The sequence below is a fragment of the Saccostrea echinata genome, unplaced genomic scaffold (assembly GCF_033153115.1).
Source record: "Saccostrea echinata isolate AGI-Se365-2 ecotype Australia unplaced genomic scaffold, CSIRO_AGI_Sech_v1 ptg000054l, whole genome shotgun sequence".
NCBI lineage: Eukaryota > Metazoa > Mollusca > Bivalvia > Ostreida > Ostreidae > Saccostrea > Saccostrea echinata.
This window is the reverse complement of record NW_026889803.1, coordinates 66888801-66913379: the sequence shown is the minus strand read 5'-3', so window position 1 is coordinate 66913379 and position 24579 is coordinate 66888801. Positions and strand designations below refer to the sequence as shown.

The 24579-nt window shown below is 33.5% G+C and overlaps 2 protein-coding genes across 2 annotated transcripts; both read right to left on the bottom strand.

Moving 5' to 3' along the window:
- Positions 1–610: 610 nt before the first annotated feature.
- Positions 611–3176, bottom strand: LOC133205114 (uncharacterized). The gene is made up of 4 exons (XM_061340857.1): positions 2981–3176; positions 2654–2741; positions 2220–2341; positions 611–1773 (listed from the first exon to the last, which is right to left on the bottom strand). Exons 1-4 carry the CDS (start codon positions 3174–3176, stop codon positions 635–637), a joined length of 1545 nt encoding a protein of 514 aa, XP_061196841.1. The 3' UTR covers positions 611–634.
- An 8295-nt stretch (positions 3177–11471) lies between these two features.
- On the bottom strand, positions 11472–23218 carry LOC133206253 (AH receptor-interacting protein-like). The gene is made up of 6 exons (XM_061342201.1): positions 23120–23218; positions 16673–16852; positions 15505–15682; positions 14050–14236; positions 12263–12405; positions 11472–11889 (listed from the first exon to the last, which is right to left on the bottom strand). The coding sequence occupies exons 1-6, from the start codon at positions 23216–23218 to the stop codon at positions 11687–11689; spliced, it is 990 nt and encodes a 329-aa protein (XP_061198185.1). The 3' UTR covers positions 11472–11686.
- Positions 23219–24579: the final 1361 nt, after the last annotated feature.

The window sequence follows — 24579 nt, the reverse complement described above, 5'->3', positions numbered from 1 at the left end:
ATCCAAGCAATTCATTTATCCCAATATCACACAACTAGATCTTAGTTCATACATAATATCCAAACAATTCATTTATCCCAACATCATACAACTGGATCTTAGTTCGAGGTTATGATAATGCCATTGTAACGATTATAAATTATGATGATATGATGGTACAATGTGACAATCATACACGATTAAACGAGAGAGAAACAGGACTTAAACAATGACACAATAAGACAACCGCATATGATAACAGGACGATGAAAGGGGACGAAATACTTAAACAAGAAAACAGGACAGTTCTTCATTTCAATATCGCTTAAACTATGCAGTCATAGTCACCGTTTCATTGCAAAATCGTATTCAATGTGTTGCACTATAATCATCCTCATCTTTGAATCAAAATCGTTTAGGTGTCATCTATTTTTCTTTTCTTTTTTTTTTTCTTTTTTTTTTTTTTTTTTTTTTTGAAAAAATAATGGCACTGTATAATGATTTCAAATGCCTATATGGGAACGTATGACGTCCTAAAACTCTGTGTTTATAAGCTAGACACTGCAGAAACAGCAGTAGCCCTTTTTATTCAAACTTTAGACGGTTTTTACATATGCTAGTACACGAATTCATGGTTAACACACTAATCAACACATTATAGGGTATCTCTTTTGTATGACTTGTCAGCTACTGAACTATCGTCTGCTGCGGTCTTTACCGGAAGAAGAATGCCATTCTTCCGGATGTAATTGTTCAGAGAGTGATCACTGTTAAACGAAGTCATTGGCGCCAACATCAAACCTCGGCTCTTCTTCAATAGCAAGTTGTCGTTAATTCCACCGGGTTCCTTACACCAAACTTTCTCGTTTCGAGAAGGAAAGGCGTAAGCCTGATCGCTATCTTTGTTGTCAATTTTGTCTCTGTCTTTCAATGTCGTTCTGTTTTCAAGACATTCTGTGTTTGGTAGAGACACCTTGCTAACTTTCTCATGATATAGGTTTTCTCTACTTGATACTGAGGACTGGTCAAAGTTGGCAGAAGCACGGGTTGGTGGCTCCTCGTCTGATGTAGTCTGATCCTGACGCTTAATGTGAGAGGCACTTTGTTGTTCTACGGGTATCTCCATCGGCAACTCCTGCGATATAACACTAGAACTATTTTGTCCCTTGAGTTTCAAGTCATTGAAAAGAGGCATTTTTCCATCACAATTCTTTACTCCCTTTTGAGATTCTCTAGCGCTGGTGGTATTCTCGTGATCGATGGTGTCCTTATCATAGCTTTGTAAACACGAAGATGAGGATTTATCCTCCGTGTCTTTCATCTTATTTTCTTTGATTTCGTTCCCGTCATCTATAATGTCATCATTTGTTGTACTTTCTTCACCTTTCTCACAGTTTGAGCTTTCTTTCTTTTTCTTGACACTTAAGGAAGTGAAATACTTGGAAAAGTTTGTTAAGGACTCAGAAAGTTCCTCATCCATCAGCTCTGGCGACAAGACGTAGCTTTGTCTGACACTTTCCTCTATCGAGTCCGACGGAATGTTGATATTGACAAGATATTTGTCTCGTCTCTTGTGTATACGCATCGGCGGATCCAAACTGCGCGTACCATGAACTGGCGAATGAGAGGATAGGGATAGCTCGCTCACTTCAGTGATTTCTTGGTAGGAGTTAGATCGTTGACTGCTGGAGAAATGTACAATATCTGTGTATCCAGAATTCTTCTCAGAGTTCCGTTCTATTGCTGTGATGTAACCTCCGTCGTCCAAATCATGTCTCTTTCTGGCTGAGGTACCTACAAAAGTATCAATATTAATTACACCAGATGCCATTAGTCCTTCAATATTCTTTGATTCATATATTTTTAGCTGTATCATCTGAAAGTTGCTTTTAAGTTCCAGATTTTTTCTAAATGGTGACTTTGAGAAGCAAAAAATTGCTCTTTGGTATAATGGTATCTCGATCAAAGTGTTCCTATTTGCAAAGAAACTTTAAACATTTTAAATTTAAGGATACTTTGAGGTGTATATTTTCAAGTACATACTGAAAGAGAAATCGCAAAGTGTCTCTCAAAGTATCTTTCATGGAACTCGGAAATGATCACTCGATTTTTTTTATTATTGCATCAAAGTGATTTTGAACTCTAATTAGTTCAATTATTTACACTTAAATTCGGAAAATACGTCAGAAAAATGAAAACGTAAAAAATACATTATGTTAGAGTGGGCATTTTCTTTCTACCTTCTGGGTTGTCCATAATCTGAAGATAGTGCGGGTCTGGATTAGTGGGCAATGTATAATGGGAATCACTTGGAACTCTGCCAGCATCTCGAGTACGCCCCCTTTGTCTAAGTCTCCGTTTCCTGTAAGGAAGTAATATCAAATTATTTCATCATCCTCTGACTTATAATGAAATATTTTGTAAAAAGCATTTCATCAATATAATAAAGATAATAATGAAGTTGTCTTTGTGATGTTTGACTCATGCTAATTGCAACAATTTATGATATGTACATTTTCTTGTTCATTTGGAATTTGCAGCATTTATAAAGCTATGTACTTTATCATAAATAAATTGTTTCCTGGTATTGAAGTTTTATTTTGAAATGTTTATATCAAGCTTCGATGACATTCTCTCTCTCTCTCTCTCTCTCTCTCTCTCTCTCTCTCTCTACCTTCGCTTGTATGTGTAGATAACCAATGCTGCAATTATGTTTCCAATGGTCAACGCACACCCTATTATTGCCCATATTTGCCCGTTATCTGCTATAAAACCGAAAAATCGTAATCAACCACAATCAAAAATGGCTGAAAATGAAATGAAAATTGCAATTGAAATTATGTACAACTGTTTAAAATTTCATTTTCTTTTACGGATCTATCTTAACATTGTAATTTTGCCAAAATATACAAGCAAATTAGTATATAGGTGGCGTTTAAAGTAATAAGAAATCCAGGTAAAGTACAGCTCTGTGTATAACTCAAAATTTAACACAACTTACCTTGTTGGTATATAAGCATTTTCTGGGGCCCTTTAGTAACCCCATCTTCCCATGTGCGAGGTTCTGGAGAAACCACACCAGTTCTAGAGAAGGATCCTGGGGTACTAGTAGTATTACCAGTTGACGCTGTGGTCAAGTTCTCTTCACGAATCAATAACTTCGTTTTTAGCAAATTGGAGTTTCTTTCATCAGACATTGTTACAATGAATAATATGCGATCATTAAATGATGCTAGATATTTCAATTTTCACCACAATTTTGATATCCAAACATGGACTAAAACTAAGAACATAATTGCATCCTCCAATAAAGTTGTTTGACGTACTTTCCTCTCTGCGCTGTAGCAATTGATTCCGTGTCTAGTGAACTGGTTGACCTATCCATAGAGGAAATATCTCATATAACCTCATATTTTTATAAAATTAAAATACTGATTTCTAAAATATGTTGCTATAAAAGTAGCTGTGAAAAATTCTGATCAATGATTGAAACAAAAGAGGCCACTGCTCCTTTACCCGCAAAAGCCGAGGATCCGGAGAGGTAGGGGGTAGACATCTCTCCACTTCTTTTTTTTTTCAATGAAATGGGTGAAGATAACGAACTATGATCAATTACATATGTCCCGTCAACAACATGAAACTTTTTTTTTTGTTTGTATGTTGTTTAACGTCCCTCTCGAGAATTTTTCACTCATATGGAGACGCCACCACTTGCCGGTGGAGAGCTGCAAATTTTGTCCTATACTCGGCACTTACGGCCATTGAGCAGTGAGGGATCTTTTTCGTGCCAGCACCTACTGCGACACGGGACCTCGGTTTATACGGTCTCATCCGAAGGACCAGTCTCCACGTCCCACAGTGGGATTCGAACCCGTGACGTAAGGATCAACTCCTCACGCCGCGACTCTAGAACAGACGCTCTAGCCAGTGCGCCACGCGGGCGACACATGAAACGTGAACAGAACAAAAAAACACGACCTCTGGAAACACCTAGGAAGATTAAGTATCCTCTGTCGACTGTTCAAACCCACCGTGAGCTCTCTGTATTCCAAAGGTAAACGGAGAAATCCGTAGTCAAAATCAGAAGAAAATATGTGGAGATAACGAACAGTATTCGAACTCAAAAGTCCATTAAACATTACAAAATAGGAGCAGAACAAACATGGACCTCTAAAACACCAGAGGTGGGATCAAGTACCATGGAGGAGTGAGCACCCCTGACGACCGGTCACACCCGCCGTGTGCTCCTTGTCATGATCGGCAAATAACGGAAAAATCCGTCGACAATTCATTGTGTAAATAATGGCCTAACAATTAGTATGAAAAAAGTCAGTCAGCATTTGACTTATTGATAGATTGTATTTGCTGACTAGGTCATTGTATCGACCATAGAACTTACGAAATGATGACTTTAAACGAGACTGCTGATATTCTTGTTTCATCGTCTTGTTTGTCAATAACTTACCTCGTTTTAGAAATTGTTCATACTTAGAGCATGCTCTAGCGTATCGAATCAACTGAGAGATATAAACTCCGTATGCAGGTGATAAGGGTATATTGCTGCATAAGTAAGGGAAGTTGACGATTGAAAAGTTAAAGTCATCACGTTTATCATAAAGCTTTGTTGTAAGATTACCATTAACGTCTTTTTCAAGTAAAATATCCAAATATGAAACAGATGTGTCAGACTCTGTGGTATCTTTTAGTTCAAGCTCAGCGGGATATATCGTGTCGACATAAAAATGGAAATAACCATTGTTAACAATACGTCGTCGATATATCTAAATGTCGAGTTGAAGGCCACAGCAAGTGTTTTCTTCTTTTCTCGTAAAAGATTTTTTTAACAAATTCTGCCTCATATGAATACAAAAATAGGTCTGCTAATAACGGGGCGCAATTGGTACCCATGGAAATTCCAATAGATTGTTGGAAGACCTGATCTCCAAAAACCACATAGATATTGTCAATCAGAAACCCGAGCATCTTTTTAATGTCAACTTCAGAGTACTTGTGTGAACAATCAGATTGTTTTTTGACAAAGTAATTTTGCAAATGACCAATGACAAGGTAAGTAAAAAACAATAAAAAAAAAAAAAAACAATAGCCTAACAATAGGTATGAAACATGTCAACCAAAATACGACCTAAGGATGGGTTGTACATGTAACTGCAAACAAAGTCATGTTAACGACCATAGGATTAGCGAAATGCTTACTTTAAATGAGACTGGAGAAAGCCCTGTAACTTTAACTTTTTTGTCAATATTCTGTCTCAGTTTTGAACATCCAGTTACTAGTAGATATACATAATGTAGACAGTACTGTTCAGAAAAAAGGAGGAAATCTGAAGATCTTTAAGAAACACAACAAGAAGAACGAAACAATATCAAAGCTGAAATGATAAAGAAAGTAAAGATATTAATCGTAGTCTTCTAGGCACTTGCTAAGATCTGGGAAGAATAGAAAATACCTGAACAATGGAAAGAAGGTATCATTGTGAAACCTCCAAAGAAAGGGTACCTAACACAAGGAAACAACTGGAATGCTATCACACTACTACTGATTCTCTGTAGGGTTTTACTCCATAGAATGAAAGAGCAAGAGCATCTTAAGGAACAACAAAGTGGGTTAAGAAAAAATAGATCGTGTATTAATAATACATTCTGCTTACGTTACATCACTGAAAATAGTCTTAAATGGATATCATCCTTGTATAAACTTTGTTGACTTTGGGAAGGCATTTGAAAGTATACATTGTATTACGCTCTGGAAAATAATGGGAAGGTTTGGAATATACCATTATACAATTATTGCTGTTTTCTGAGAAAGGTTTCGTATATCGTATAACTTAGTATGATTTCTACAATTTTGGATTTCAACCAGTCAGAAAGCTTGAGATTATTCCATCATCTAAAAATAAAAATGATAATTCATAAAAAGAAATGTATGAAGGATTCAAATGTTCCATACGGTATAAAAAATCAACTTCAAACTGGTTTCTGATAACAACAAGTGTACATCAAGGATGTGTTTTATCACCATTAATGTCCCCACCTGGTATATATTAACGTTGAATGACACGGAAATCACGAGGAATACACAAAATTTACTACTGCATTGGAAAGACATTGACTTTGTAGACGATGTCAGTTTAGTAAGCCACACAACAATATATGAAAGAAAAGACCGACAAGCTAGAAGAAGAAGAAGAGAGAGAGAGAATCTGGGGCTCAAGATCAGCCAAAATAAATCAATGAAAGAAAAATTAATGTCAATAAAATATCCCTAGATATGAAACAGATGTGTAGCACTCTGTGTTGTCCCTTATATTGAGTTCACTTGGTTATATCGAGTCGACAAAAAAATGAAAGCAACTTTTGTTTATAGATAAAACTAGTATCTAAATGTCGAATTGAAAGCCACAGGAAGAAGTTTTATTCTCATGTAGAAGTTTCTGAATAAATTCTACTTCATAAGAATATAAAAAAATTAATAAAAGAACACAACTAGTGTACACAGATTGTTGGAATACCTGGTCTTCAAGGACTACACAGATGTTGTCATTAAGAAGCTCCAGCATCTTCAGAGTACTAATGTGTAGAATTAGAATGACTTTTAACAAAGTAAATTTGTAGATAAGCAATCAAATGATAATTTTCGAGTTCCATTTTAATTGAAAAAGCAGGTGTCTTTGATGTTAAAAAGCCAAGTCTTTCATTTATCTTAATGAATGGTTGTATAAAGTGTTGAAAAGTCATGTATGCCTTCATGTTGTTGATTCTAGAGAGGAAGAAAACATTTTTGATTTAAAATTTTCTAAAAAGTTCTTTGAGGGTTTTAAGAATCCAGATTTATACCACTTCTTTCATATCATGTACCCAACTGTCCGTCTGAAGTTTCTCCTTCACGATAGTTAATATTTTTGCGAGGAGTAAAGATAGAGGCTTGGTAAAGTATTTACTATACCCTCTTTGTAAGGATTTTTAGGAACTTTTAGAAACTAGTAAAGGTGCGGTAAATCAGATTTACTCCCGTTGTCTGGAACGTTAACAGTATGAAAACTGAAACGTGACTCTGAAGAATTCCATCCTTTGAAATGGAACATTGGGTTTAAGCTAGGTTCCAGATGTAGGGTTAGGACTGTGACCTTCTAAAATGCAGTTAAAAATCTGAGCGTTACAAACAAAGACTATATCATTATAAGCATTATCAGCTGGAACCATAAATGGGTTAATTAAAAAAAATTAAGCAAAGACATGTCATTACAAATACAGGCAATGGGAATAAATGTCTATGTCTCAGCATATGTCTTTAGCTAGTGTCTAAATACCTGCCAGATATCTCATTGATATCTCAATTCACAAAAAGGTTGTGCTCAAAAATGATGCCAAAAATGTCAGGAGTGCAACACCTTTTTGTAACATTTTAAAAATTCAATATTTTTTGAAGATCTGTGAAATAAATAATAATGGTTTGTGTTGGAAAAAAAGACTTTTCTGATAATATGCAAAGTATTCAGCTTTAAATGTAGGCTTTAGCAACTTTTGTTTTACTAAGTTGTGGTCATGGCTGATGTTGAAAAAAAAATGTTAAACCATGTCAGGCGTGCAACAGAAAAAATGTAGTGTTGTCAAAACAAATCATCGATTTTAAAAATCTGAAAGACAATTAAGTCAAAAAAGAATTTTCAAAGTGTAAAATAACTACTAATATACAATTTAAAACTTAAAACTGTTATATAAATCACAAGCAGCATTAATGAGAGTCAAGTATCTGTGCATGCCCAACAATGTCAAGAGTGCAACATTTGATGATTTGCTCCCCATCATGAAAAAAACTTTTATCAGTATATGATTCTCTGTTTTTTTATTTTGCAAAATAAAGACAGAAAGAACATTTTTACCAAATAGTTTTATCAATTAAAGGGTCTGTCTGTGTTTCTGATCTATATTTCTGTGGTCAGGAGTATTTTAATAAAGATTCAAGTTATGTGATGAAAAGATTCCTATTCATGCTAAGATATACTCTTGAATTAATAATGATCTATTTGAAAATTTAGTACTAAATTATTGACAGTTTTATTGCAAAAATCCTTCTCTTTTTCAATTTTAACAATTCAGATGTGTTTTTATCTTCTCTTTGATTTTTTTTTATGAATGTAAAAAAAATAAACATACTGAAAAATTGTCATAAAATTCAAGTAATTCCACCTCAACTTCACTAAAACAACAGAACAAGTTCTGGTGTAATTTTCGCTTCACAATTCTACTTTAAGTACCCAAGTACTTCGGTACTAGCTTGAAAATAGGGATATATATTTAATTCCTGTGGTAAAAATCAGAATTTTTTTTTCAAAATTAAGGATTATTTCCCTCATGCATAGCTCTAGTCCTTCGATGTATTTGGCTCCAGTCTTTGGCACCCCCTTTTTTCAGCTCTTCAAAGTTTGTTTTTTTTTTCTTTTCATATAAATATTTCGGATTTCCAAATTTTTGGCATGCGCATCACTGAAGAGACATAATTTGTCGAAATGCGGATCTGGTGCATCAAAATTGGTACCGTATATGATTTACTTTAAAGACTCCCATGCTCTTGGTCAGGGGTGCAACAAATATGATAGAATTATTGCTAATCAAAAATGAATAAATATATAGAAAAATTGATCAGTAGAATGTTTCTAGTTGACCTCAGTTGCTTACAGTGTTTGTCCTCTGAAGGAAAATATACTATAAAATATAATTTATCTTCTAATACTTTCATGTGTTTTAATTATACTCGTAAAGTATTGGACTATAAATATTGCACAATTTCTTTACCACTTGATGTTGCCAACACTTTATGAATTTTTGTGTTCTATCGTTTTAATTTTTAATTTTACTGCAGTCAGGAGTGCAACAAAACTGTTTTATAATTATCAATGATCTTCATCTACCTTTACTTAAAAATAAATTGAAAAAAAATGTTCGATACTATTTGTTCAAAACATTATGTCTATCAACTTATTACAGACATTTTACAGTCAATTCAGAGAAAAATTTCATCACATTAACACATTTGTTTAAATACAATGTATATATATTACACACTGCAAATAATCATGTTTTGAAGTCTTAAAAAAAAATATGAAAAACTTGCCGTAAATGATAAAAAAAAAAAAAAATATCAAAAAGACAAACTGATTTACAAACTAGGAATGGGTTATTGAGTGTTATAATTTTTTTTAAAAAGTTAAATAAAATACATATTAGATGTCAGGAGTGCAACACAATAATGTAAAATAGGGTCACTTCTAAATCTAGTATATTTTATAAGAAATTTGTACATCAAAATTCTTTTTGGCTTAGATTTAAAGAATTGACTGAAATGGACAAGAAAGTGATCTGTGGGATTTTATTGTTTCATATTTCTTTCATGTTAAAACTTTTCAAACCAGAATTGAAAAAACAATGTAAAAAAAGCAATCAAAAAGCCAATTTTTTTTCTCATATACAAATGAAGAAACTCAAGGTTCATAACTAGACATTTATTTCCCTGATACTGTTTTGAAGCATAAATTTAAACTATACTTTCTTTTGATTATGTATTTAAGAAAGTCTTTAAGGATGTAGTGATATTTTCTTTTTTCAAATAAAGTTTTACTAATAAAAATTCTGAAACTTTTTTATCCAATTGTCTATTCTATTGCAACTTCGGGAATTTTGACTAGAATGCATGTATATAATGATAGAAGTGAAAAACATGTTATGGGTAGTTGAATTTTATCAAAAAATTTCAATTTGGTGGTCATTATTTTTTAATTCACCCAAATATGTCACTTCCTGTTTACTGAAAACGGAAAAATAGATAGTATGTGCTCTGCATTTAAAATTTCTAGCAAGGTTTTATAATATACTTCTAAAACGCTAAGAAATAAAATTATGTTGCCATTTGAAAAATCAGGGCTCAGTAAATTTCGGACTTTTAAAAATGATATCTTTCAGGTCTTCATTTTTAACTATATTTATAACACCAATAATGAGGTGTCCAACAAGAATATAGTCGGGAAAATAGAAGGAATAAGAACACTCTGGAGGATTTGGTTTTCGATGGTTAATACGCATTGTAGGGTTTGTTTACAATTGAAAAGTAATATGGATGCAGTGTAGGGAATATCTGTAGAGAATCATATATTCTAGTTTCTGACTGATCTGTAGCTCTTTAGAACAAGAAAAGAGTCTGGATGTGTACGACAAGACAGAGCTTGCTTGAATGTTTATTCAAATATTTGCTTGACTCAAATCAAACAATAGTAATCATCATAATGTACAACTTCAACACCATTTAAACAAACAAGCTGTAGCAAACATCAAAGAACATATTTGTTACTTATTTTGAATAATCCAAACCTTTGATAGTCATAATTATTATACACTTTTGAGACAATTTTGACGATAAAAAAAATAAGAAATATCATTGTGTATTTATGTAAAAGACAACAAAATCACCTACTACAACATAATGTCCAAAATCACCTCTATCCTTTGGGTTTCACAAATACAGGACTACAATTAACAAGGGGAAGCTACATTTTAATACAATTTCTTTGGTTTCAATGATGGAGTATGACAAGGCAATGGTTAATGAAATTCAAAACATATATTACAGAAAAAATTGAGAACTTGTCACATGTTTAATGCCCAAAAACAACCCAGATCTGAATCCAATGAAATCTTACACACAAAGAAAAATGAGCAGTTAGACAAAAACTCATCAAAATCAAAGACGTTGATACATGGATCCTCAACCTTGCTAAAAAGACTGATATTGAATCTAGAGCACTAAAACCCACATGGGTACATAGATTGAAAAAAGAGTAAGCTTTAAATTTTATACAGTGCAGCCCTGGTACACATACTAGTAAAGTCTAATAGGTAATTAAGGTAATGCATTTGGGTATTACAACTCATAAAATTGCCTCTAATACTTATATACTCTTTCTCTTGAGAAAATTGGCGTAATTCAAAATGAATTAAAACAGCAGTCTATATTTATACTAGGTTTAGTCAAGTTTAACAGAACCATGTAAAATGTATCATTTTGAAATAATTTATCATTTTCAATAACAAAGGCAGAATCAATCATGAAAATAAAACAATTAATAAACATCAACTCTCCCTGGTATAAATGCACTCCATGAACAGTATCCAAAAAATCTTCACAATTCATCTGATCCTATACACGTGTACAGGCAGTGGTGACAGATTCGTCCTCCATAACGAAAAATGTATCCTGTCAGGACTGGTGACTAGAGATTAATAACTACACAGACATTTCACGGAGGTTAAGTTTTACTGAATGGGGCAGGTACCTTGAGGTCTAAAGTTTTACCACCAAACAGTGCATATCACAAAAAAGCAGAGCAATGCTTGACTAAGAACTGTGACTCTCAAATTCTTGAGTATAATTTTATTTTACTAGTGAACAAGAGTTCTGAATCTAAAAATATGAATGACAGAGTAAAAATCTTTAATATTTTTTTTCAAGATGCATAAAAAAATTCAAAGATGATTCATTTATTAATAAGGTTATTACCATAATGCTGAATTGGTAAATTAAGTAAAGTGATGAATTTAAAATAAAACAATTCATATAAAGCACCTTAACAGGGAAATAATTTAAATACACATAAAGAATTTAAAAATTTTAAACATTTAACAACAATTAACTTTATTAACTAAAAAGTCCTTTTAGTTTATTTCTATCTTCACTGTCTTTTTGCTTTTGCAATTCCTCTAAGTTTTTTAATTCTTTCTGGACTGCCGTTGATAGGGAAGGGTCAAGGGTCATGACCTTGCTGAAGTCCTCTCGGGCCTCCAGGGGATTCCAGGCTCCAACATGTGCCTTGGCTCTGCGAAACAATGCTTTCACATTTTCTGAAAGAAAAATAACAACTCAGCTAATAATCCTCATTCTCTCTCACATGTAAAGGCAAAAAAGATTAACTAGAAACATGGGGTTTTTTTTTTTGGTTTTTATTAGCACAATGCCCCACTTTAAGCTAAAACCACTGCCAAATTTGACAAGTAATGTTAAGATTATGAAAAGGTTAATGTTACGATATTTGATCATGGTATGATATTTGACCATGATTTTATGGTTGAAAAATGGATCTATACTTAAGAAATTATATAAACGAATCATGAAAATTAATCATTTAAATTCAATAACTGTGAACTAGTCGGTATCAAAAAATATTGGCATGGCTTCAAGCTTGTAATATTGCATATTTATGAAGTCCAATATTACCTGGTTCCCTTTTCAGTACAGTTGAGGTGTGTTCTATTACAGGGTAAAAGTCTTTTAAGAATAATTTACACTGAGCATAATTTAATAAGAAAGGGGTCTTCATATCTTCTAGAGAGTTCCATTCTGGTTCTTCAGGTTTTTCTCTACAAACAGGAAAGAAATCTAAATCATAAACATTGAAACACAACAATGACAGAAGATATTGATTTGTCATTCCTGTTTTTCAAGGATAGTAACCAGTAATTAAAATCTTGTTTCCTCACACAATGCAAAGAATGAATAGATTTAGTCACATATAGTACCTAATGATTATCTTTTTGATATTTGTAACATCATTTTTTTCTACAATAGAACTAATTTTTATACATTCTTGTGAGAACCAGTTGAAATTGGTCAATTTTATGATCATTCATCATTTTAGAATTTTTTCACTAGTTATGACTAGTATGTGGTATTTCTTGGGGATCTGAAAATATACAGTTTGCTTTGTCTGAAAACTGCTGAAACTGTGATCATATGACAGGAGATTCTTTGTCACATAATATGATAAATTATTTGTAAATTATTTCAATTAAAAAAATGAAACGTTAATTATTACAAAATCAAAGGACAAGAACATGAACAACTTAATATCTTTCTTAATCTTAAACCACAAGATACAGTATATATTCTAACAAGATGATTATGAAATATCTCAACTTCAACCTTAGAAATGTCTCCTTACTTGAGTACCAGCTACTCTGACCAGAAAATAAGAAATGTCTCCTTACTTCAGCTCCAGTCACTCTGACCAGAAAAAAAGAAATGTCTCCTTACTTGAGTGCCAGCTACTCTGACCAGAAAATAAGAAATGTCTCCTTACTTCAGCACCAGCTACTCTGACCAGAAAATAAGAAATGTCTCCTTACTTGAGTGCCAGCTACTCTGACCAGAAAATAAGAAATGTCTCCTTACTTCAGCACCAGCTACTCTGACCAGAAAATAAGAAATGTCTCCTTACTTGAGTTCCAGCTACTCTGACCAGAAAATAAGAAATGTCTCCTTACTTGAGTGCCAGCTACTCTGACCAGATAATAAGAAATGTCTCCTTACTTGAGTGCCAGCTACTCTGACCAGAAAATAAGAAATGTCTCCTTATTTCAGCACCAGCTATTCTGACCAGAAAATAAGAAATGTCTTCTTACTTTAGCACCAGTCACTCAAACCACAAAATAAGAAATGTCTCCTTACTTCAGCAACAACAGTATTTGAAATAACCATGCGCCCAACTGCCCGAGACGCACAAATTTTGCTGCGGACGAACAGATTTGTATGTATCAACGCCCAGCTGGATGTTTAAAATTTGCCATAAGTTGAAATTCATATATTTGATAAACATCTCTCAAACCAACTTATAATGTCGGTAACTAAGTGTAACAAGCTAAGGGGTAGAATTTGACAGCCTATAGATTTGGGATGGAATTTATGGTGACCGTGCCCCATTCACATTATCGCTAAAAAGAACTTTATAAAAGACTTTTATTTTCTCGTGCTAGTAGAGTTTTGGCAGGGCTGACAACTTTCACAAGCGGTCAGCCCTGCATGTCTATCTAATTCTACTGTGAGTTTTAAACACTGGCAACAGTAACTCTAACCAAAAATAAGAAATGTCTCCTTACTTGAGCTACTCTGACCAGAAAATAAGAAATGTCTCCTTACTTCAGCACCAATCACTCTAACTGGAACTAAGAAATGTCTCCTTACTTGAGCACCTTCCTATAGCCTGAAGTGAAGAATTGTTTCCTTACTTGAGCACCAGTTGTTCTAAGAAACTCAAAGCCTCAAAATATTTCTCTGCTGCTTCTGGGTACTTCTTCTCTAAGAAGAACTTGTTGCCTTGTTCCTTCAGGACAGGGATTCTCTGTAACTTTTCTTCGTCTGTTAATGTCCACGAATCCTTTTCATACTCTTCTGGTCTCTCTACTTTTACCAATTCTAGAAATAAAACAAATTAACTTGGTAAAAAATTATCCTCATATTAATTTAAAAGAATATTGAGTAAAATTTATCTGATATCTTATGAGGAAAATTCTTGCTCCATATATTATAATATACTAGTATGATTTAAAAAAAAAGGAGTATACTAGTTACAGTAAAATCACTTATTTTTTTGTGGTTTGAGAAATCAAAAATTGTCGGTATTTCATTTTGTGGTTGAAGATGACTGAGAAACACGGTTTGAAATTTAAATATTTCCTGGAGGAGAGAATTTGTTGGTTTCTTTATATAGTTGAACTTTGGTTTCTTGAACACTGATATCTCGAACACCATGGATATGAAGTGATTTGTAAGTCCCAACCACTTATTCTTTCAAATATCTGGATATCTCAAAGTTTTTCATCAACCCCTTGAGTTCAAGATAATGAGGTTTGACTGTACCAAGAAAACAATGAAAATTTAACCCCCATAAAAATAAGTGATTTCACAGTATGAAATAAATAGTGTATAGTCATGCATGAAATAAGATTCCCATCCCAGCTTCAGTGGAGTGCTATGCTGTAAGGTATAGTTTGACTACCAGGGTTATGTGGTAATGACATATTGGCATTCTTGAAGGCATGTTTTTGCCCAATAATCATAAAATTTTGAAATTCTATCAAACTTGTGTGTGCACAATATCACATTAAATAGAAGAAATCACAAATAAAAATATATCTTGAAAAGGAAAAAATGACCTGGTATTTTTGACTCTATATCACAAATTTTGGGGATTTCCTTTTTTCGTAAGGAGCAAGGCACAAAATTGTTCAATTTTACCTACAGATTGCACAGAGTGTAAGATTTCATAGAGTGGCCTGGATCCTTATTGATATATGACACTTATATTATCATTCTACACAGTTCTATCAAACTATGTAATCTGGGCAGACCTGTCCTCCATATATTTTCCTAACAAAATAACAAACAAAATAGGTTCTCTCTCAAGATCATTGAAATTTTGAATATATTTTCCTTAATGCTTTTTTTTTCTGGTGACATTATAGCAAATATTTACTGATTTGAAGTCTACAAATATATCATTTTCTGGTGAGGAACAGAATGTTAAGTTTCTTAAAGTTTGAATTTGGTGATATATAATGGCCTATACCAGTTATCATATATGGTCAATTGTCAAATATGAATCAACAAATACCCGGTACAGTATTAAAAGAATCTCAGTTTATATAAAGGTCTCTCTGTAAATGTGTAAGAGACAAACAAACCTAATATAAACCTTAGCTGTTTAGGGTTCTTCATGAGTTCATTTAGGTCATCGAACCCCACTCCATGTTCAGCCATCATCATTCCACAACAATGGCCGCTATCATTGTGACTGTGAGCTTTCTTCTCTCCATAATATTCCCTTAATGTCTTAGACACCACTGGATATACGGAAGTATGCTGAAAGTAAAAATAAAGATGTCATACAGATGTGTGCTGAAAAAAAATATAAAGATTCATACAGATATGTGCTGAAAGTAAAAATAAAGATGTCATTTTAAAAAAAAAACAGATCCTTTGACTTTTATTGACAGGGATTGAAATATACGGTAGCCCGATGCCTGGTCATTTAAAGACTCGGGCTAGCTAATTTAAATGTAATGATAGTCCGTTGGACTAGCATAACGGAAAAAAAATTCTCGTCAGTTTACTTTTGCTTTTCTATGTAGACTGGTTTCTTTTGAGTGAGAACTACATTGTAGTATAATTTGTTTCTGTCACCACAGCATTTGAAACTTTAATTTAACTTGCTATGTTTTCATTTTGCATAAAAAAAATTGGGCTAGTTAGTTTGAGGTTTGGGCTAGTAATTTTTTACTGATCAGTAGTCCCTGGGCTAGTGGGTTTTCCAGGAAAATTTCAACCCCTGATTAATTCTACTAATTATGCCTCCTTTGACCGTTTTACCCTGAATTTTTCATTTCAATCATTATAATTTCTCATATAATCTTGTCTTAGCTATCCTTTTACCCATGTTTATGAAATAAGACACATGGTTGTGTCATCCTAGGTTCATTCATGACCTTTGACCTTAAAGTGAAATTGTCTTGTGGCAAATATGTATGTCTGAAAATGAACCCTTTTTTTTTTAATCTATTAGATTTAGCATAAGATATCAGGACCCATATATGACCTTGACCTTTCATCTAAAAGTAAATTATATTTTGCTTTTTTGGCAAAAAAAAAAGTAAAACCAAGAATCATCTGAGCTTGGGATGTTTAAAATTGGCATCTGATTGACCACATAAAAGAATATGTTTTTTGTGCCATCATGACCTCAGTTTAAATGACCTTGAATTTAAAACCATTGTTTTAATGTTTGAAAACAACCTTCTGGTTACATTTTTTATAGCAAAATAAAGCTGGACAAAATATGATTATGACACTTACTGACTTTTCGACAGTGAAGCAGGCCACTTCATTTAATCTCATTGTTCGTAAACAAGTTTCCCAAACTTCCAGTTTGAATTTCTTCCCGAGAATAATTTCCATTGGTTTATTATACTTATGACTGTCATCAAGAACTGTGTTTTCTTCATCGCAAATTTCTGTACGGAAATGAAAATATAGCTGGAAAAAAGAACTGAGAAATGAAATAAAAAGTTTTATTCAAAATAATTATTTGTTTAATTTATAATTATTTTATTTCTTAACGCTAAATGCATTACCTTTGGAAAAAAAGTTATGAGAAACAGAAATTCAAAGAGAACACATTCAATTATTAAAAATTCAGAAATTAATCTACAAGTTGATATATCATTTTTAGTCACTATTTTCAAATATATAATAACAAGATGTGTTTGTGAAACACTAATGCCCCCTTATGGTCAAGAGATCAAAAATGTTGGTACCCAAAGAAAGGTCTTGTCACAAGGAATACACCTGTGAAAGATGAAAGCTCTAGCACCAACCATTCAAAGGTTATGGCCAAGGTTAAAGGTTTTCAAAAGAGGTCAAACTCCAAGGTCAAGGTCAAATGTCAAAAACATAGGTAATCAAAGATTACGAAGCTCACCTCGACGAATGTTATCTACATGTAAGGCAAATTTCACATCATATTTTTTTTCTAGTTAGGGTACATCCCAAGATCAATATCCACGCAAGTTTGATTTAATTATAGACCTGCTCAAAAAACTTTTGACCTGTTAAGTAATCAAGAAAATTTTGGTCAGTTCCAACATCCAATCCAAGTCTGGAAGTTTTCATCCTTAGATGCACCATCTATGCAAGTTTAATCATAACAGGCCATAATATTATATAGCTACTCCAAAAAAATTACCCTGGTCACTCATCTGGAAAATGTACGTCAGATTCAGAATCCAAAGCAAGTCTGGAAGTGTCCATCCCTAGATACATCATCCATGCTAATTTGGTTAAAATATGGCTAAAATTCACTCATGTGGAAAATCTAGGTCAGATCCAGCATCCGAAGCAAGTGTGGTAGTGTCCATCCCTGGATGCATCATCCATGCAAGTTTGGTCCGGGTAGGGCTTATAGTTACTTGGGAATGGACCTGCTCCTTAAATTTAACCTGGTCATTCATCTGGAAAATCTAGGTCAGATCCAGCATCCGAAGCAAGTGTGGTAGTGTCCATCCCTAGATGCATCATCCATGCAAGTTTGGTCCAGGTAGGGCTTATAGTTACTTGGGAATGGACCTGCTCCTAAAACTTTAACCTGGTCACTCATCCGGAAAATCTAGGTCAGATCCAGCATCCGAAGTAAGTGTGGCCATGTCCATCCCTAGATGCATCATCCATGCAAGTTTGGTCAAGGTAGAGCTTATAGTTTCTTGGGAATGGACCTACTCCTAAAACTTTAACCTGGTCACTCATCCGGAAAATCTAGGTCAGATCCAGCATCCGAAGCAAGTGTGGTAGTGTCCATCCCTAGATGCATCATCCATGCAAGTTTGGTCAAGGTAGGGCTTATAGTTACTTGGGAATGGACCTGCTCCTAAAACTTTAACCTGGTCACTCATCCGGAAAATCTAGGTCAGATCCAGCATCCAAAGTAAGTGTGGCCATGTCCATCCCTAGATGCATCATCCATGCAAGTTTGGTCCAGGTAGGGCTTATAGTTACTTGGGAATGGACCTGCTCCTAAAACTTTAACCTGGTCACTCATCCAGAAAATCTAGGTCAGATCCAGCATCCGAAGTAAGTGTGGTAGTGTCCATCCCTAGATGCATCATCCATGCAAGTTTGATCCAGGTAGGGCTTATAGTTACTTGGGAATGGACCTGCTCCTAAAACTTTAACCTGGTCACTCATCTGGAAAATCTAGGTCAGATCCAGCATCCGAAGCAAGTTTGGTAGTGTCCATCCCTAGATGCATCATCCATGCAAGTTTGGTCCAGGTAGGGCTTATAGTTACTTGGGAATGGGACTTGCTCCTAAAACTTTAACCTGGGACGCCGACGCTAACGCCGACGCCGACACCGACGCCGACGCCGACGCCGGGGGTATAGCATAAGCTCATCTCGACTTCGTCGAGGTGAGCTAATTAATGGTCCAAAATGGAAGGTCTTGTCACAAGGAATATACATGTGAAAGATTAAAGCCCTAGCACCAACCATTCAAGGAACTGTGCAAACAGTATATAGACATGCATGTCTGTGGGAAATCATAGACGACAAGGTATGTTGCATTTTGACTATGATTATAAATAAAAGGTCAATATCTGTCATTACAGAGTAGATGGTTAATACTGGTTGTTTTAAAAGATATTATTTGTATACCAAACGGCCTACCTCGTTTTCTTGACACCATTTTTGTTTATCAATCTAAAGTAGCGACGGTGTCACATGATGCTTTAAATAAAGGCATTACTTTCCTGGCAAGAAAGTAAATAACTATAATTTGACATCTTTATAACCCGTTCATTTTCAATTGTGTAATTTACAGTATTTTCTTAACTTAATGTGGTAAACAAAATATATAAATTTCCTCTACTTTTTTTAACTGATGCAAGTTATAGTGAGTATATCTCTAAAAAAAAATCAATTTTGTAGTAAAATGTTTAAATTGTACATTTATATATGCTGAAATACCCTTGATGGTAAATAACGTATCTTGTATCTTGTACATACAAAACCTGGCTTTATTTAGGCATGTGGCCTATTTACCTTTGTCTAGTTTCAGGTAATTTCAGTGTATGTCATATTTATTTAAAATTTTAGTCAAAAATTTAAAAAAAAAAAAAAGCATTGAAACAGAGGACAATGTTCTTTTACAGAAATAAGCAAGATGTGTTTGTGAAACACTGATCCCCCATATGGCAGCTAGGTTTAAAGCTATGTATGGCATATCTGGCATAAACAATAATAGGAGATTGAGTGTAAATATACATGATATAAGTTATTTACGTTCAAATTAAAACTTTCACTGATTTTGAGCTTGAATAACCTCACATTTCTAAAGTTAAACTGACTTTAAATTTGTCTGTTATTTAAATGTGGAGTCCGTAAATAAATCGGTTATCATGGTTATTGTTTTAAATTTTTAATATCTTTGAAACGCAATTGATTTAAATTGTGTAATTTACAGGAAAGTCCTATCTTTATATAAAGTTATAAAACAAATAGAAAGATCTTTCTAATTTTGTTACCTGAACTTATCAAAAAATATGCAATATATGACTTTAAGTTTTTCAAAATTAGGTCAAACTCCAAATTCAAGGTCATGAAACTTTATTCTTTAACACTAGAAAATAAATTAAATATAAAGGATAAAAAGTTATTTAAAAGAATAAAAGTCATTGCAAATACATGTGAACTTTACACATAATTTTAGGCCGAGGCTATCCGCACGACGGTCGTGCTAATTACCGGTGTTATCCGCACCAAGGTCGTGCCGATTACAGAAGTTATCCACCCGATGGTCATGCTAATTACGGAGGCTATTCGCACAACAAACTTTGAAACAATTTTTTTTTGGTTTATAACTTTATATTATTTATATATGTATATACTTTATTTATATAAATAAATTTTTACTCGGTGTTTTGGTATTGTATGTAGAATTTTACATATTAGACAGACACATAAAGTGAAATTATCCCTTACCATGCTTACTCTTCAAAAATTCCTAGCTTATTCCAGAGATGTAATTATTATATGTCTCTGCTTATCCAAAGGCTAGAGTCTTTGCCACGGTATAATTATGATTACGATTTTTCAAAAAGAAAAACAACGGCCTTTTTCAAAATTTCAATTTTATATATTAGGGAAAAAAAAGGCTTCTCGACAGTCCGACACTGACGGTTAATTTATCCCATTTTGTGCAAGTAGTGCCATTAAAAATAATAGAGGGTTCTTTCTTTAAAATCCTCTGGAATGTATATGGGGTGGAATGAGTTGATATTAGATAGAAAAAAATGTCTGGATTTTTTTTTTTTTTAAATTACAATATTGGAATCTTTGCTTTTAGGAAGGGTATAAAGAAGGCTTTTTCACCTGCTTCTCAAATTTTAAGGGAATTTGAAATATGTGCAGTGTAGGGGTTATTTGAAGTGTCTCAGCATGGCTTGTACACTACAAATTTTCCTGAGAATCAGAATATTTTTAGACTGGAATTGTTCTAGCTCTGTGCCATATGTCAGGTGAGCTGAGGCAGTCAAATTCTTTAAATTCATTTCTATGTTATGAAGGAATATATTATAGCGAAATAATTGGAAATCTGTGTCCTATGATACATTTACACATGAATTATTATATCGGAATCTAAGACTACGGTCTCAGTATTGTAATAAAGTAAACTAAATGTGAATCTATCTCATGCTTTTTTTTTTTAAATACTTATATTTACTTCTCTGAAATTAAATTCAGTGTCTTTTGTCTTTTCTTTCATGAACATGGATTATATTGTATCATATTGATTTTGAAGAATTTTTGAATGAATTTAAATGGTTCCACAGTGTATTGTTTGAAAAACTCCAAACAAGTTTGATCAACGTACTTAAATAAGAAAACATTTAGACGAAGCTTTATATATGTTCACTATCAAAGAATATACATGTAATATTGCATAAATTTACTAAAAAATCATCCTCTATGAATATATTAGAAATTAATCGATTTACTATTTAAATTAAAAAATTATTTTTCAATAAAATAAATAGGGAAAATATGACAGAATATTTTAATCATTTCATAATATCTGTGTGAAGTAATGTAAACGATATTTTTTTCCACAGGGTCACATTTCCATGCACGGAATCACAAGTCCAGAGACTTACGAGTATTCCTTTCCGAGGTCTCTGGTTTTATCCTTCATTTATAACCCAACCGGAAGTCTATGTATCCCATTCATAGTCTTATTTTGTATCGAGATAATTTTCGAGGAAGAAATGAGCGGTTTACAATAAACAGGATCGACCAGTGAAATCCGAAACGATTAATTTGACAAGAAAAAAGCGTACGATGTCATTTTAAAGTAGGTTAATGATTGATAATATATGAAAAAATACGAACTTTAAGCAGGGGTGCCTGAAATTGAGTTAGGTACCTTGTGGTAAAAATAAGTAGGGGTGTCCCGTATACGAAACAAGTGCCTGTGTACAGTATACTGGAAGGAGAGAGAGAGAGATTATTAAGCCATCCAGAAAAATGGAAAATTATGGAAAGAGAATATAAACACCACAAAAACGAAAGAAAATTATAGAAAATAAATAGCTATAATTTTTTTATATTTCCAATCAAAATAACGTTAGAAGTACGTTACATGTACCCAAGAGATGATATAAAGGACGAATAAAAAATTAAATTCTTATTACACTGTGTCACGACGATTCACGAAGAAAATTTAACGTAAGCAAATTTTGCTTAACTGAATGTTATAATTAGTTCTACATGTGTGTATTAGGTGCATCCCTTTTTCCTAGGATTATATTTTTGGTGAATAGTTGTTAATGTATATAATGTAAGAGTTATCTCTCCTGTGTCGTGCGGATAGGAATTGTAATACGTTCTATTTCCACTATGGAAGAGTTATACTTCTTAGTGCGCTCTTTTGTGAAAAAGTCGGAAAATGTACAAATCTCGCAGGATTTCTGGGACAAACATAAACATGTAAACAATATGTTGAATGTCGATGAACAATTCCTAAGAAAATGCAAATGAAATATTTTATTGTTGTGGACTTTATATACATCAAGAGTAGGAATGACAACGATATCAATTTATATCTATTGTTGATCGTTTGTATCTATTTATCGGTTTATCGTATGGTACATCTAAATACAATACACATGCCTCGGAAATGCCGTATTTTTTATTAATGGATGATAAATTTAGGGTTCTCGCTCTCTTACATATGTCTTTTAGTTCTTCTATTCTTTAATTGGAATGACAAATACATTTAACATTTAAAACTGGATTGAGATTGGCATGTTTTGTATTATTCGCAACGCCATGCTGTCCCATTCAAACGACCAAACGCGCGTCTAATTTTGAAGAGTTCACTAATGGAAATAGAACGCATTCGCACGACCATCGTGCGAATAACGAAAATAATCGGCACGACCGTCGTGCCGATAGACACTTCCATAATTTTAAGTCATAGATCTATTTAGACTATTGTAATTAATTAGCTTTTCATGGATAGAAAAAAAATGGGTAAAAATCCAAGGTATAAAAAATATTATGCCGAACAAGTAACAGAGTATTGTCAATCAAATACTGGAATAATTGCTAAATCTTTTATAGAATGGGAATCAGTTGATCAGCTGTTGATGTCTGATCTGAGAACTGCATATTTGAATCGATGACTATTCACCTTCACAGAAAAGTAAACGTAATCATTGTACTTTTAAGAATGTATCCATTTTTTTTTTACCTTTGTTCCATCTTCATATGATGTTTGTCCACCTTTTCCAGCATATAAAACGCGTTTTTCTATACCCTGTGCGAGTAAATTCGCGAAGTCTTCCGCCATCTTTGTTTACAAAATCTATAGATCTGAGCAACTTGTACTAAAACACATTCGATGTAGAACATATTTTTAACTTGCCTCCCGTGTTCATCTAAATAATGACTCTATCCCTTCATTTCGAAATATTTATTGTTTGTAAATATTTATCATGGAGCACATGCACCAACATTTATTGCTAGCGCTCTCGAGCGCTAGCAACTACGTTAGTCTATATTTCTGGAATACGCATGCTCGGCTTCACGGTCGGGCATTCTGGGAAAACTACTGAAGATAGACTGTACAATGATAATTTCGTTTTATCATAAAAAATTGATATGGTCCGAATTCTGAATTTCTTAATTTATTGTCTAACCTATGATTAAAAGTACAAGAAAATTTGGGTCATATAATGCCAAGATTGTAGAGATCAACTGGTAAAACCTAGCTTTCCTTAAAGCTAACCATGTATACTACCTTCCTAGATAATTCCGGCAAGCTCAGAAACAAACCCAGGAAATCTTTCAGAGTATGTCGGAAAGACACGAGAAGCGATTGATACAATGCAGTAGCACTGATATAATTATAATTCTTTAATTTCTCATTTTTCCTTTTTTGACGGAAAAGCCCGAGTAATGATCCGATTGTTATTGCTGGCGCTCTCGAGCTAACAATAATTCGAGATGTGTGCTCGACTTCATGGTAGGGCATTCTGGGAATACTAGTTGTAGATAAATTGTCAATTTCGTTTTTTAATCTCAAAATACATATGATCTGAAGTTTCGCGTTTTGTTGTCTAATCTTAAATAAACGTTCAAAAGGTAACAGTAAATGCCAAAATTGTACAGATCAATTATAATTTCTAAAATTATAATTAAAAAAAATAGCTATTTTTAACAATCTTCCTGGATCTTTCCGGCAAGCTCGGAATAACAGCCTCGGATATGTTTTCCGAGCTTGCCGGGAAAGGCCCGAAAGGATGCGATTGCTACAAAACAGTACCACGCTGGACTGTTTTTAAACTAGCTGTTCATTGGTTCTACTTATCTCTTATTTTTCACTTCAAAATTGAAATTACAGTAAACTACAGAATGCTTAAAGCACAGTATCCCGAATTTAATCCAACAATAGCCTTTTTTATAAATAGTCTGATGAATATTCTGTATTAAACACTGAATAGCTGATACATTCACCATTCTGAATTAAGACACATCCCCCCAACACTACCTCCAGTGTACCACTGTGTTTTCCTATTAATAATTAGGGACGACCCTTTGATTCTGAAGGGGGGGGGGGGTGAAAGATTTTGGAAATAAATAATCTGTCCTCAAAAAAGTTGGAAATAAATAACTGTCTTTCCACGACCGGCAAGAAAATAAATAATCTGT

Excerpts from the sequence above, each read along its gene's own strand:
- LOC133205114 (XM_061340857.1), bottom strand. The coding sequence starts at position 3,176 with ATGTCTGATGAAAGAAACTCCAATTTGCTAAAAACGAAGTTATTGATT. Across the intron at positions 2,742-2,980 it reads AATGCTTATATACCAACAAG|ATAACGGGCAAATATGGGCA; the intron begins GTAAGTTGTGTT and ends GTTTTATAGCAG. Across the intron at positions 1,774-2,219 it reads GATTATGGACAACCCAGAAG|GTACCTCAGCCAGAAAGAGA; the intron begins GTAGAAAGAAAA and ends ATACTTTTGTAG.
- LOC133206253 (XM_061342201.1), bottom strand. The coding sequence starts at position 23,218 with ATGGCGGAAGACTTCGCGAATTTACTCGCACAGGGTATAGAAAAACGC. Across the intron at positions 15,683-16,672 it reads GCTTCACTGTCGAAAAGTCA|CATACTTCCGTATATCCAGT; the intron begins GTAAGTGTCATA and ends TTTTACTTTCAG. Across the intron at positions 12,406-14,049 it reads TTAGAACAACTGGTGCTCAA|AGAAAAACCTGAAGAACCAG; the intron begins GTAAGGAAACAA and ends TCCTGTTTGTAG.